The sequence below is a fragment of the Labeo rohita genome, chromosome 24 (assembly GCF_022985175.1).
Source record: "Labeo rohita strain BAU-BD-2019 chromosome 24, IGBB_LRoh.1.0, whole genome shotgun sequence".
Classification (NCBI taxonomy): Eukaryota; Metazoa; Chordata; class Actinopteri; order Cypriniformes; family Cyprinidae; genus Labeo; species Labeo rohita.
The window spans coordinates 10,677,646-10,693,437 of NC_066892.1; the positions used below are offsets into that span (position 1 = coordinate 10,677,646).

At 35.7% G+C, this 15,792-nt stretch overlaps 1 protein-coding gene across 2 annotated transcripts; it reads right to left on the reverse strand.

Annotated features, from left to right (window-relative positions):
- Nucleotides 1-756: 756 nt before the first annotated feature.
- tfr1b (transferrin receptor 1b) lies at nucleotides 757-15,109 on the reverse strand. Of its 2 annotated transcripts, none has more exons than XM_051097995.1 (18): nucleotides 15,031-15,109; nucleotides 10,448-10,497; nucleotides 10,103-10,325; nucleotides 9,445-9,637; nucleotides 9,155-9,292; nucleotides 7,250-7,337; nucleotides 6,994-7,122; nucleotides 6,770-6,868; nucleotides 6,288-6,427; nucleotides 6,035-6,195; nucleotides 5,839-5,955; nucleotides 5,665-5,750; nucleotides 5,502-5,565; nucleotides 3,809-3,938; nucleotides 3,608-3,698; nucleotides 3,266-3,499; nucleotides 3,025-3,174; nucleotides 757-2,938 (listed from the first exon to the last, which is right to left on the reverse strand). In XM_051097995.1, exons 1-18 carry the CDS (start codon nucleotides 15,092-15,094, stop codon nucleotides 2,696-2,698), a joined length of 2,400 nt encoding a protein of 799 aa, XP_050953952.1. In that variant the 5' UTR covers nucleotides 15,095-15,109; the 3' UTR covers nucleotides 757-2,695. The 2 variants fall into 2 exon arrangements, with proteins under 2 accessions (XP_050953952.1, XP_050953953.1); XM_051097996.1 differs by lacking the exon at nucleotides 15,031-15,109 and adding an exon at nucleotides 12,702-12,854.
- Nucleotides 15,110-15,792: the final 683 nt, after the last annotated feature.

A 15,792-nucleotide genomic window follows, 5' to 3' on the forward strand; every position in this document is an offset into this window, starting at 1 on the left:
ACTCACTGGTTTTATGGTGCATTGTGGGGATTTGGTCATACTGGCGATACTCGGATGTAAACAACAGCATGGATTGCACGGTTAATGTATTACTGAATATGTTGTTCTGCTAAGTTATGGTCTAAAACACTGAAAAAACGTGTGGAAGCTGCTAAATCATACAGAGAAGGACTTAGTAGGCAGGAAATGGGGCAATATTTTGACAAACTAATGTTAATAGGTGGTAAAGATACGTAAAAGCAGTATTAATTAAGATATCAGCCTAATATTTCACCTACTTGACTGGAAAAGATAAAAGAACAAACACGGATGTGGTCAAGATTCTTGCTCTAGAAAACGCTGCTTCAGTTTGGCCAACCACAAACGCCTTTTGTTCCTCAGACAGTTGTTTGCACTCTTCTCCTTCATTTGTTATAACTTTTGGTAGGCTATAGTACCCTAAATGTTTTACCAGGTCTGACTGATTTGTACAGCCCAAATTTTCAGCAGCAATAATCAGCAAAATATGCAAGTTATTTTCAGTTCAGTGGCATTGTTTATATTTAGTGCCGCCAATATGGCCGTTTGATGATTTGTAGTGAAAATGCTCTATAGACAAATTATTTCGTAAAACTAATCCAATTACAAATACACCCTGTACATCTTTTGGCATTTGATAGATTTAAGCTTTTATGTTTTCAGAAAATCAGATCTGTTCCTGGTAGTCTTGTACATCCTGTGTTTTGCAAGGAAAATATTCAAGGTCTTACACAAGAATAAACATACTTCCAATTTCAGTGTTTATTACAGAGCAAAGGTTGACAGATAGTGGATACAAATTTCAGTTCTAACAATCAATATCAATTAAATGGATCTAACCCCAACACATCTAGACATGTCTGAATGATCAATTTTCCCTGCTATTCATTTTGATAAATAGAAACTTGGTAAATCAAAACATGCTTGTCTAGAAGTAAGAGTTCATTCTCACAAGTTCAAATGTTTAGTAACATTATTTAGCCATCACGTTACGCTTGAAACAGATGCTTTGCTCTTAATCTCTCAATCTGTGATTGTTTAGATTTATTTCATGCATTTCTACATGCTATGAAAGACCAAACATGGTATTTTTGGTAAAGGAGGAGAAAAGACAGTTGCAGACTAGTACGCACACCCTTACAAAACGTGTCCACCAAAATTGTCCGGAAGTGCGTTCAAACATGAAACCATTATGTAAAATCAGCAGTAAGCTATTAGTAAGCAGCCATACATCATATTCTCATCATTATACAATACGTTATGCCCACATCCTCATTTCTAACACCTGCTTTAAAGGAAAAAAAGAACAGGTACAGAAATAAGTAACCAATATTCAAATATCTGCAAAAGCCTCTAGAAATTACACAATGAATATCAATAGTTTTGAAACAGAAACAGGCCAGAAAAGTGCAATATGAAACAAGAACCCAGTGAAACACTAAGAGAGAAACTAACCCTGAATAAAACAAAAGTCATGACTAGATGTACAGTAACTGACATCTTGTCCAGATTACAGTAATAGTAACAAAGCAGGAAAAAAAGCCACACGAAAACACATAATGAAAAATAAATATTTACATAAACTATGGGAAACACTGTTCCCGATAATTCGATCCACCCTACAGTGAAATATGAGGATCACTGTCCTCGATATATACACGCCGGTAGGCAAAAACTACCTTCGAACACGCACATTATGGAAGACACTGCTCCCGATAATGGATTTAGAATAGAAATATAAATGTTACAGAGAAATGCTGTTGTCACAAAAATGCTTGAGCCCACAAGTTTGGTCAAAATGGAAACTAGCTTCGCCAATTGAATCAAATTATTTCAGACCAACGAGAACAAAAAAAAAAGATACTTTGTCAAATTTCACTCAACGGCCCATACTGTCAATTTCCGGTTTCAATTTTGCCAATTTAGGGCTTTTCTTCAAACAGAACAGGAACTGCTCCATAATATAAAAAAAGGTGCTTTTGAGTTCATTTCCTCAAGCACCTGTAACAAGAGACATTTCTAATGCCAGGTGTTGGTAACATGCATTTCTGTTAGCAGATGCTGCTTTTAAGAACTGACAGTATAACCGTCACAATTATGGAAGGCACTGCTTCCGATAATTAAAAAAAAAAACAAGAGAAGACACTTTATAGTGAACACTGTCACTGATAAATAAATTAGAAATAAATACAGTATGATCCTCAGTTGGTCACAGAGGCTGAGTTGGGATTATAAATGAAGTGCGAAAGGGACTAAAAATCCCAAGTAGCAGCCGAGGACAAAATTTACTCAAAATGTGCAACCTGATAACGATGGATGAGAAAAACATCTTCAACATACCACCAGAAAAGGCAAATTTAACCTGACATGGACCTTAAAACAATTTGCAGGGGAGCAAAGTTGATGACCTTGTGCTCTGATTGAATTTAACTCTAGTCCAGCAAAAATACTTCGCAATATGAGATATCTATATTATTTATCTCAATATAGTTCTTAATATGGTTACAGAACTTCCAGTTTAATTTAAAGCGGTCATATCATTAATTTCAAAGATATGCTTGGTCAAAATTCATTCCTACTTCATACTGGCAGGATTATATTTGTGTATCTATAATCATTTTCAAGCAAAACCGATGACGTTGGTTGATGTAAAGTTGGTTGAGGCAACGGTGAAAACCTATATCTCGTTGTCCAAGGACCAGATATCACCAGCCAGGTCATTGGCACAGCCCTGGATGGTCCAGGTGAGTAGGGCGAAATCATTTAGGACCTGGTCAATGTTGAAGCTTGCCTTGCTTTCAACTACATCACCAAGGTACTTTTCCAGGTCTGTGGCGGTTTGCCCCCCAGAGCCAAAGAAAATGTGGCGGAATGGGACGTCTCTCAAAGAGAAGTACGGAGAGAGGAAATTATGCTCCACCTTAGAAGAGGAAGAAAACAATAGAAACATCAGAACTTGGGTAATATGCATTGAGCAGTGATAGAAGACAAGACCATCATCTTCACCTTCATTATGCGGTTATTGATTATGCGACACATCTCCATGTCATTCGTGTCGGTATTCTTTATGTCGACATTTAGAGAGGTCGCAGCACGACTGTAGGAGCCCCTTGCGCTGTTCAGCCATTGCGTCGATAAAGAGTCAATTTTATCAACCTGTTAAAAGAACATTGAAAATGGTTAAAGTTACACAAAAAAAAGCTCTATTTTTTTTTTCTCATAACGCATATGATAAAAAAAGCATTACCTTGGTTTTTTTGAGAGCATCAACGTGCTTGATGATGGCATTCACATGGTTTGTGATCACATCAGTATACTTGGTAACATCTAGTCTGAGGATGTGGTCGTGGACGAGACGGAGTGCAATCTGCCCAGCAACCTGAGCAGCAAGCATGGACAACTCAAGCACTTTCTGACTGGTTAAGCGGTCCAGATGATCTTTTTCATCTAGGTCTGTTCCTAAATACTCTTCAGCATTAGCCTGGTGGAAGAACATCATAAAATGAGTATGCAAACATTTGGAGCTGTCAGCCTTGTAAAACCCATTATTTTCTTTTTCATTTAACTGTCAGGCAGATGAAACACGTACTGGAGAAGAGACGAAACTGAAAGACACGGATGGGATTCCAGAGAGGGCCAGGAAAGGATATGCACCATCATCCATCTGCATGGGTGTCAGACTGAGAAGGAAAACAGGTTCATATATATATATATATATCACATCACCACAGAATCACTATTATATTTATATTTCCATCATTAAAACACAAATCAAAGCAGATTTACTCACAGATTTGACAAAACACCGCCGTAACTCTGGAGAAGGCTTGAAGTTGACCCAGGGGTTTTGAGCTTTTCCAGAGTTTTCTGCAGAAGGGTGTGCAACAAAGGACTGGCAGAAGCTCTAAAAGAGCCCGCACCTGTAGATTAAACAAAACATCTTAAATTTTCAAAGAATAGGGAGAAAACTAGGAAATGGGACTGTGAACAGAATGAGTGGAACTCAAACTTGAGCGCCACCAAATTTCTCAGGTAAACGCACTAATATGCACTTTTGTTAATGCATGACAGATTCAAATTATATTTTAAATAAAGGACTTAAGATAGAATTACATGATTAATGTACAAAAATTCAAATAATGATAATAAATATAGATGCAAGCAGCAATTACCAGGGTTCAAACACTTTAAAGCATTTAAGCACATATGAAAATATGAAACCCATAACAACCTAAATCAATGATAACGTCATTTACCATAGTTTTCATTTAGGCTTTGACTCTTGGGTATATTTGGACAAGTCCCTTTTCTAAACGACCCCGTTATAGCTTCCCAAAGGGTAAATTTCAACATTTTTTGGAATTATTAAGCTACAGAGTCCAGAGAATTGTACTGCAGGTTTTTTTTTGTCCAGACTGAGCAAAAAAACCTTAGACTAGTTTGCAAAAGTAGGGTTTTTACATCTTATTCATTTAACAAATGGTCTGATTGACACCAGTGGTTCTAGAGATAAAGTTGTTCGGAACCAGGGGGTCAATTGTATGATACGAATATTGTGCGTATGTGTGAAAAACAATTGTATGTGCAATATACAACTGTTCACATGCCTGAAAAATGCGATATCGCTTCTGATCCCAGCATTAGGAAAGATGAACTTTATTTTTAATGAAGTTCCAGACTGTGTCAGTAAGAACTTGGTCATTTGTTCACTTCATTTTAATACAGATTTGCTTACAAAAGGCACAATTTGACAAGATTTTCCGAAAGACTGAAACAAAGACGATGTTGTGTCAACTATATTGGATCGACAGTATTATGACAAGTAATCTTTATTACGCAATAACGCACTAATATGCACTTCTGTTAATGCTAAAATGACAGATTCAAATTTAATTTTAAAATGAAGGAATTAAGATAGAATTACATTATTAATGTATAAAAATACAGCAATCATGAGGGTCCAATCACTAATGTCCTGTGCGAGAGGTCCCGGGTTCAGATCCCGGACGAACCCCCAAATTATGTTACGAACGCCTACTTAAATTCAGCATAAAAACGCAACAGTCCTGCAGAGTTTAGCTCCAACCCTAATCAAACACACCTTAACAAGTTAATCAAGGTTTTCAGAATTACTAGGGCTACAGGCAGGTATTTTAGCTCTTAGGGTTCCAGGGTTGTGTTCCAAAACACAAACTTCCTTATAGTGCCACCTAGTGTTAGCCAGATGTGTGTGTGCCTGAGTTGATGTGCACGTTTGAAACAATCCTGCCAAGCTTGGGGTCCCTACAATTTATGGTCCCTGCTGCCCATATATTTTTATGCTAGACAAAGAAGAGGAAAAGGAGGAGCAGGAAGAGAAGTAAAAGTCTCAACTAGAAATATAATTGATACCTCTTGGTACTGGAACACATTATTCATTTATAGTGACAACCCAACAACAAGAGACTATAATAAATGTTTGACACTGGACACAGTAAACTTACCAGTAACAACACCATCCAAACTGATATAAGTACAGGCTTTTCTGTCCAGTGATGACCAGTATCCCTGTATAACAATGATGAAAGCACATTAGAAAAACCAGCATTTCAAATCAAACTATGTGCAATTATTCAAGCCAAGCTCAGATGACATCGTCACACAAACCTCAAGCCATTCAGTAACTCCGATGTTACCAAAATCCCCTGCGGTCCAGCTGGCAAACACAATGCTTCTTTTTGGTTTGAAACCATCTATGGTGAAGAGGATGAGGAGTGAGAACATGCTACAAACAATACACTCTCAGGCTGCATTTGAAAACACAGGCCCATAAGGACATACCTTTCTTCAACTCAGTGAAAACCCTCGCAAGCTCCATCAGAAGAGTAGTGCCAACAGCAGATTTGGCATATCCATTGGTCAAGGAGTCCCTCTGCGCTCCAATCACGACATAACGATCTGCCGGATTGACACTGGCACAGTTAGATCACAGACATTTTGTTTTATAGATGCGTTTGAACAAAATGCACAAACTCACCAGGGTCCACGTATCCTTTGATGACTCCAAACACATTGTGGATCTTGGTCTCAGCAAGCTTATTATTGACTTCTACAGTTACATTGTCACTCTGGCTTCCCAACTTGTATCTGGGTAAGGCACCCCTAAATTCTTCAGGAGCATCATCTCCTCCCATGTTTCTGTGAGAAATTTGACAATACCAATGAAACTTTGTGTTTCTCAAAACGGGTTTAAAAAAAATGATCAATGTAAACCAAAATCTATAACATACTTAAAGATGGTTTCTGCCATTTTAGCAGTGATTGTCTGGGCGAGTATTCCTGGAAGACCAGAGGACTTGGCAGGAGGAAACTGTGTGTGATTAAAGGATGGGAATCCTGGGGTGTAAGGATCACCTGATCCCAGGTGGACCTGTAATTAAAGATCGGAACTGGTAAATTACAAATAAACGTAATACATTTACTTATTCATTTTTTTTATATTCAGTTCAAACTATTGCAGTTACAAATTTTAATGTATCATATTAGTCAACATTTAGTCCCTTTTTTTAATGTAGAAATTGCCTTTGCCATTATATATATATATATATATATATATATATATATATATATATATATATATATATATAAAATCTAAAATAAATTGCATTTTAAATTATCAATGTAAAAAAATTACTAGAAATATAAAATATAACATCTCAACTCAATCAATTCAAACTCCAACATATGAATATCATTCTTTGGTTGAACTTACATGACCATAGAGAGCAGTAGTCTCAGATATTGTTTTATAATTAGCTGCGTCTGGGTAGATCAGAACTGCTACGGCACCAATTTTAGCTGCATTCATAACCTACAATGGTGACAAACATGTTAATCAGCATTAGCAAAAAAAAGTCCCAGGTTGTTACTATTAATACAGTTGGACACAATGAGTCTCTAGTTAAACACTTTTTGAATCTGTTACTCATAAATCACCTTCTGTGCCATGCTGATTTTTCCAGCTCTCATCAGTAGAACAGATCCATTTAGATTCAGTCCATATTTTCCATTCTGAACAGTCTGCAAGTCAGAAAGCTCACCATAGTTGACGTATACCACTCTGCCCTGTGAACATAATTGTTTTAAAAAAATAATAATTAAATGCACATTATGAAACACTCAAGTAGGTTGACTAACAAAAGAAAGAAAAAAAGAAACAAAGCGTTTCCTGCAGGGGAACAGGAAGGCTCACCTCTTTAGTTCCTGTTTCACTGTAAGCCAGGAAGCCAGCTGTAGGTCCAATCTCCTTTGACCCAAACAACACTTTGTTTGGTTTGGAGCTGTTAGAGTTAAATACAGTCCACATCACAAATAACATCCATGTCATGAGGGGTTTCAAATGTTCAGAGATATTTTTGGCATATTATGCATTTGTTTGTGTGTTACTATGCAGATTTGATTGCGTTTAGAGTGATTTTAGTTGTATTATACACTTGCTAGCATGCTGAATTAGGCTTTTTGGCATGTTATGTATATTATATGCATTTGTTAACTATGTTCCTATGCAGCTTTTATTGAGTAATTTTTAGTTGTGTTATACACTTGTTAGAATGCTGCATTAGGTTTTTACTATCTTCAGACATTTTAGTGTGTTATAAATGATCATTACTATGTGTTTTTATTGTATTCAGTATGGTTTTAGTGTGTTATATGCTTGTTAACATATTGCTCCGCAGTTTTTACTGTGTTCTAACCATTTTTAGCACATTACGTATTTCTAAGCATGTTGCTATTTGGTATTTACTGTGTTCAGTTTCTTTAATTTGTTATATGCTTGTTAGCATGTTGCTATGTTTTATGTTCTCACAGAGGGTTTTAGCATGTGATGCATTTGTTAGCATGTTGCTATGTTTTATGTTCTCACAGAGGGTTTTAGCATGTGATGCATTTGTTAGCATGTTGCTATGCAGCTTTTATTGTGTTCAGAGCGACTTCTAGTGTTATAGACTAGTTATCATGTTGCTATATGTTTTTTTTTTTTTAAATTGTTTTTAACGTGTTATGTGCAAATTATGTTGTTGTTTTTTTATTGCATTCAGTGTGGTTTTAGCATATTGCTTTGTAGTTTCTGTAATATCCTGACAGTTTTTAGCATGTTACATATTTGTAAGCATGTTGCTATTTGGTTTTTTACTGTGTTTAGTTTCTTTAGTCTGTAATATGCTTGTTAGCATGTTGCTATGTGTTTTATGATGCTCACAGAGCATGTTATATGCATTTGTTAGCATGTCGCTATTTAGCTTTGCACTAGTTAGCATACTGAATTTTTGCTGTGTTCAGAGATGTTTTAGCATGTTATGTGCAAGTTACTGTTACTATGTGTTTTTTTTTTTATTATTGTATTCAGTGTGGTTTCAGCATGTTATATGATTGTTAACATGTTGCTATTCAGTTTTTATTCACCATATTTTTCCCGCAAGAGCAGACATGGTCATTTGGTCTCATCCGATCAAGCTGTTTTTAGCTGTACAAAATATCTTGATTTACTGCTTGATATTGCAAACTGTTGTGTCCTTCCATATTATTTTACTGTATTATCTTGATTATGAACACAATGGATTGTAGTGCAAACACTTTTACCATTTACTGCACTTCCATATTCTTCTCATTACTTCCCTACAGTGGCTAATGAACCAATACCAAAAAACAGCTTACTTCTGCATTGAAAAATAAGGTGGATAGTGTTCTGATAGTTTTTAGCATGTTATGTATTTGTAAGCATGTTGCTATTTGGTTTTTACTGTGTTTAGAGTTTCTTTAGTCTGTTATATGCTTATTAACATGTTACTATGTGTTTTATGGTGTTCTCAGAGGGTTTTAGCATGTTGTGCATTTGTTAGCATGTTGCTATGCAGCTTTTGTATTCAGAATGTTTTTTAGTGTTATGGTGATATGGTTTTCACTGTGTTCTGAGAAGTTTTTAGAGCGTTACACACTTGTTAGCATGCTGCTGTACAGTTTTTATTGTATTCTGAGATGTTTTTAGAGTGTTAAGTGCATGTTAGCATATTGCTATGAAGTGTTTTATAGTGCTGCTATGCAATTACTGAGGTGTTTTGAGAGATTTTATTTTGAATGTAATGTAGCTGATACTGACCGGTCAAGAAACTGTAGCTTCACAAAATGTTCGTCAACCCAGGGGTTCATATTCAGTTGTGTGAAAGTATTATGGATATTATCAGCTAACTTGTTATCCATATATGATCCTGCTTCACGGCCCCCCTGGGAATACTCACTTGATGGAAGAGGAACAGAAAGTCAGAGATGTTCAAGAACATGTGTATAATAAAAAATTTGTTCACTTAAGCAATCACAATTCTTTTAATATTCATTTAATGTTTAACCATCAATGCTCACAATGAGCAATAATACTTGATTTACCATTACCTTAAATTATCTTCAATTGCTTTAGATGACAGCTTATCATTCAGAAGTCCAACAAGATCACTCCAATCCAAAGCAGGTACATAAACCTCTTCATTAGGCACAGTTTCAAAATCTGGCTTTTGGGTCACAGTCTTTTCCGCAGAGCAGGAAGGCGGCTCAGACTCACGGTGGGTAGAGTATCCGATGAGTATACCTGGGAGAGGGAAAAAAGTATTAGTGTGGTTACTTAAATGAGCTCTAGAAACATCTAGAAACACATGAGAACATCACCTAAATTCAAGTACTGGTAATGGACAACTGAAACTCTTAGTTTTGACTGATGCTCACGATGGTCAAGCATTTTTATTCTAAACTGAACATTGACCCTGGCAACCAATTTAATATCTCTTCTAACAAAAAAACTAGGCACATAAAAAAAAAAAAACACACAGATGAAATCCAGTAATAATATGGAATTTACTGTATAATGCAGAATGTCACATCTGGCAAAATTTTGATGACCTTAATCAAACTGTGACATGGACTAGTATCTGTGAATGTCAAACCACAACAGAACTGGTATTTAAATATGAAAATTTGGGAGTAAACAAAACAGAATTCGGGACAAGAATTTCAACCAGATATAGTAAAAAACTAAATAAACTGCAAAAAGACTCACCCACACAGAAGACGACCAGCACTCCACACACCCAAACCAGAATCCTCCTCTTGTTCCACGGCGCAGAACGACTGGATCTTGTGTACGTTTCACGTCGCATGTGTCCTTGTTCTGTTTCGTCCATTTCCTCCTCACCATCCACAGCGAGCTTCACCTCCACACGGCTGCTCTCTCCATCAGGATTCTGAGATTGATTAAACAGGGTGTATGAGCGACTGTTGACCTATTAACAGAGGGGGAAAAAAATTAGACTTTAAATTCCAAAGAAACACATACAGTAGTATTAAACTACTTAAAATGTCAAAAATATTTAAGAACACCAAGTTTGTCAAAAACAGAACTTACTATTCTCGAAAACTTCATTTTGGCTTGATCAATTGTTCCTGCCATGGAATCTGAAATGGAAGAGATACAAAATATCTTCAGCAACACAAAGTTGCTCACAAAATCCAACTCAGATGAAGTGCTCTTTTTGAAGTCTCTGATTTCATAAACACAGCCCTCCTTGTTCAAAGTCCAAAAATGTTTTTATCCACTGAAAAAAAAATAGTGGTCTTTTGATTCGTTGAACTCCGGCCAAAACCCAGAGCCACCCTCTATGGCGGCTCCACGGCTAGTTAATGCAGAGATAAGAATCAACATGAAGATTGTATAATGTTGATAATGCGAACAAACATTTACTAATTGTGAAATGCTGTGTACTCTAAATCTAGTGGCCCACTAAACGCACAAGCTAGTGAAATAAATACAGAGGGAAAAACACTGTGTTTACTGTGTTTTGAGGCAACCTTTGCAAAAACTAGTCAAAATAGTTGTGTTGCAAGACGTGTGACCCTGGACCACAAAACCAGTCATAAGGGTCAATTTTTTGAAATTGAGATTTATACATCAACTGAAAGCCGAATAAATAAGCTTGCCATTTATTTATGGTTTGTTATAGAATAGGAGAATATTTGGCCGAGATACAACTGAAATCTGAGGTTGCCAAAAATCAAAATATTGAGAAAACCGCCTTTAAAGTAGTCCAAAAGAAGTTCTTAGCAATGCATGTTACTAATCAAAAATTAAGTTTTAAGTTTTAAGTTTTTAAGTTTTTTTTATTTACGGTAGGAAATTTACAAAATATCTTCATGGAACATGATCTTTACTTAATATCCTAATGTTTTTTGGCATAAAAGAAAAATCAATAAGTTTTAACCCATACAATGTATTTTTGGCTATAGCTACAAACATACCAATGCTATTTAAGGTTGTGTGGTTTATTATATTCTAATGCTTGAATTACAAAAAACGTGTTGCGTAAAAGGAAGTGTTTGTATGTGCAGTTACAAGAACTTCCCACTTCTTCACCCGACAGAACAATTGCCGCTTTTTTCAGTCTTGCAACACTTCAATGGCATGCGGATTCACTGGATAGTTTGACATGTTTTTGATTATACTTGACATGTCATAATTGTGTTGTGTTGATAACACAAACCAGCATTTATCATGTTTCAACACAAAACAAGCTCAAACAGGAAGACAAATACGCACGTACACGTTTGAAATCAAATAAAAAAAACCCTGAAATTCTAATCCTTTTAATGCAAAGTAAGCCCTGGTTTATTTAATCTCCAAGCAAAGGGATCTAATAACAGGCCGATGATAAAGCATAAAGTACTTGGGTATCTGTTGGACACGTGATATCGACATGCCGGCTCCAATGTCTGGAGAAAAAAAAAAACACCTTATTGTTACGCCCTGCTGGGCTAAATACAGTTCAAGCTTGATTAAGCATGGATGAAAGTCTTTTTTCCTCAGGCCATGATCAGAAACCCAGAAAGCATCACACTGAAGAACATGTGAGAGTCACAACCAGCATTAGACACTGATATGAAAGCTGGTCCATAATGATTTCCATTGTAAATCAGGTTATAAACCACTTCTTGCAGAGCACTGAGAACTAACAAAATTACAAAGTAACTGTTTTGATGTTATTCTTATCTCCAGAACACAAGGTTGCAGGGAAGGTACATTTCACATCACACACTGAAAGGACGAAAACCAATTTAATTATTTATATTTCTTATCTGTAAAGTAGCTAATAAGTAAATATATAAATAGCAAACAAAAATATTTGTTTTTGCACTTTAGAGAACACTTGAAGGTCAAAGATTATAAGTACTTCCTGCTCAGAGACACGTGGTGAAATCAAATATTTCGTCCTAATTTTTTTTTTCTCGAGAAACAACGTTAACGTTAATTTATAGAAACCTTTGCACAAATAATACTCAATTCAGATTATTTCATGCTAAGCATGAGCTTTCGCATAAAACCGAACTTCAATTTTAGACACATAATATGCCTTTCCGTCTACATAATTATCTACAAGGTGACTGTCCATGGATCTTTCTAGATTTAGACACGTAAGTAATGTGCATGTTTATCATTTTAGCATTAGAGCAAAATCGCCTAAAACAGCAAGCAACTTATTAACCCAAAGCATGGCATGAAGTTCATTGACAGCGTGTGACATTATCATTAGCTGTCACATTGCAGGCCGCCATGCTAATTCATAAAATAATAAATGCATTGCCTTATTGAGACGCAAACTACTTACTTTTAAATGAGAAAACGGCTCCTTTAAATTATTTTTCCCTCTTGCGTGTTTAGTTGACAGTACTTGTAAATCCAATTTTTTGGGTGTCTCCGATGTTCCCCACGCGGCCCGGTCTCCACGCCACCGGTTACAGTCCGCACGAACACACTTACTACACGTAGATGCCCGCGTAACTCAACCTCACTTCCTGAGAGTGGTTGCCAGGTTTCCACATCATACCCCACCCAAATAAAAAAAAAAATGGCAGGGTTTCTGTGGTAAAATTAGCATTGCAGGGGCTAAATATCAAGTTACTTTGTTCGCTTTAACTCTCGGACATGCAAAAACAACCAGCGGCAACAGTGTAAGACAAGCCAAATTCGGCGGGAAAAACGCGGACTTGGCAACACTACTGGCTTTCTAGTCTCAGCCTCAGACGTCACGCCCACGGAACGTTGGCTAAACGTCTGATGCATATGGTACACTTAACTGGAAACACTTCAGGAATGTCGAAGTCGTCATCTGATTGGTTGAATTTTATCGGATTTCCGGGGGACGCGAGTGTCGCGTTTACTTTCGGTCCGCCGGGAAACAAAGCGCAGACGTGTGATTGCAGAAGAAAAACTGTCGTGTTTACATGAGTGACAATGAGCATTTATCAAGATCAGCTAAACGTAGGATTCAAAAAAAAGGTTGCGAGGTTCACGGCATAGACTCTTTAAGAGATGTCCAGGAGTTTTGTTTGAGGCACTTAGTGGAGACAAAAAGAGATATAATGCAGACGCCATTGTTGTTATACGTGCACGAACAGATCAATGACTTACTGCTTGTTTTCTTCTCCTTCTTTGATTGTCTATGCTGACTGACTTGTTGTGGGGACATTTCCACGCCCCGAAACGTGACGCTGAACGAAACGAACTGTGATTGGTTGTTTGACATGTCGGTCAAACGGCCTTATGGGCGGGCCTTGGCCAAAGAAAGCTGCTATGAATTCCAGACCTTCAGCCGTCAGTCTGAAGGTCTGGCTATGCGAGACTAATGTAACTCTATCTGGGTAAGATTTGTCTCATCTGCTTTACAGGTTAGTCATCAAGATTGTGGTCTGATGCTGTTTTCTTTATATTCGACCCAAGAAAGATTCATTATATTTTATCAGTGTTGTAATGGTGGCTGTTAATTTATGCCCCCAGTTTTTTAAGCGGCCCACCTAAGGATGAACACCCTGTGTTATAAACAATGACATATAAGACTAGTCTTGGATATTTAGTTCACCCAAAAATTGGCCAGTATTATTTGCACAATCTGGTAACACTACAATAAGATTCATTAGTTAACATTGGTTAACTACTTTAGTTAACCTGAACCAAGAAACACTTTACAATAAGGTTTATTAGTTAACTACACTAGTTAACATGAACTAAGAATGAACAATACTTCTACAGCATTTATTAATCTTAATGTTAATTTCAGCCTTTAATAATGCATTATTAAAGTCACAAGTTGTGTTTGGTAACATTAGTTAATGCACTGTGAATTAACATGAACTAACAATACTGTAATAAACGTATTGTTTATTGTGCATATTGGTTATACATTAACAAATACACTTTACGATAAGGTTCCATTATTACCTTATCGTAATGTTAGTTAATGTATGAACTAACATGAATAAGCAATACATGTATTACAGTATTTATTCATCTTTGTTAATGTTAGTTTATGAAAATACAGTTGTAGTGCATGTTAATTCACAGTGCATTAACTAATGTTAACAAACACAACTTGATTTACATTAGTAAATGCTGAAATTAACGTTAACTAAGGTTTATAAATGCTTTATAAGTATTGTTGGTAACACTTTACAATGTGTCATTTGTTAACATTAGTTAATGTATAACTATTAACATAAACGAACAATGAACAATACATTTATTACAGTATTTATTCATCTTTGTTAATGTTAGTTAATGAAAATACAGTTGTAAATTCTGTGCATTTTAATAATGCATTAGCAAATGCTGAAATTAACATTAACTAAGATTGACAAATGCTGTTGTTCATTCTTAGTTCATGTTAACTAGTGTAGTTAACTAATTAACCTTATTGTAAATTACATTTTGTTTACACTACATTTTGTTAACAAAAATATGCCGATTTTGCAATAAATGATAATTAAAAAATCGTGAACGTTATTTGAAACAAAACAAAACAAAAAAATGATATTCTCAATTCATCCAGAATTGTGACTGACTGTTTCCCCCATGACATACAGTGATGGGAAAATTGTAATTTTCAGCCCTGACGTGTTATTAATATAATTTACAAGGTCCTGTTATTAAGAAGTACTCACCTTGGTCTTCGTCTTCATTCGAAGTTGTAGTTGAAGAGACAGGCACGGGCACAGTCATAGTCATTTTACAAGGGAAGCCGGCTTCTTGGTCCGGACCGTATCACTGTCTTTAGTGGATGTAGAAGTGAGTATCGTAATGCCGCACTACACCCCTGGAAATGATTATATTATGATATATACTGTACAGTTAATTGTAAGTTATCTTAGAATTATGTTATAAGCTCTTACACAAACATAGCAGAAAGATGATAAAGGACGTTGTGCACTTGTGTTCTACATGACAAATTCTCAAGCAAAAATTAAGAAAATGGATAACACTTTACAATAAGGTTCCATTGTTTAATTTAGTTAATTTATAAACTTCTGATTTATTAATCTTTGTTAATGTTAGTTATTGAAAAGACTGGTGGAAAATTCATTGTTAGTTTGTTAATTCACAGTGCATTAACTAATGCTAACAAACACTTTTTATTTAAAAAAATGCATGTTGAAATTAATATTAACTAAGATTAATAAATACTGTAGAAGTGTTGTTCTTTCTTAGTTCATGTTAACTAAAGAAGTTCACTAATGTTAACTGGTGAACCTTAAAGTGTTACCGGAAAATGTTTATCAAAATGTAATTTATTAGAAATGCAGTCAATTCTTAATGCTTTTTCTTATTTAATAAAAAAAAATGGAAAAACAAACTTTTTACAATCTGTTTTAATTAACAATTCTGAATAATAATAGTACATAATTTAAAAAAAGAGTTATAATAAA

Excerpts from the sequence above, each read along its gene's own strand:
- tfr1b (XM_051097995.1), bottom strand. The coding sequence starts at position 15,094 with ATGACTATGACTGTGCCCGTGCCTGTCTCTTCAACTACAACTTCGAAT. Across the intron at positions 5,956-6,034 it reads CAAAGGATACGTGGACCCTG|ATCGTTATGTCGTGATTGGA; the intron begins GTGAGTTTGTGC and ends TCAATCCGGCAG. Across the intron at positions 2,939-3,024 it reads TCAATAACCGCATAATGAAG|GTGGAGCATAATTTCCTCTC; the intron begins GTGAAGATGATG and ends TCCTCTTCTAAG.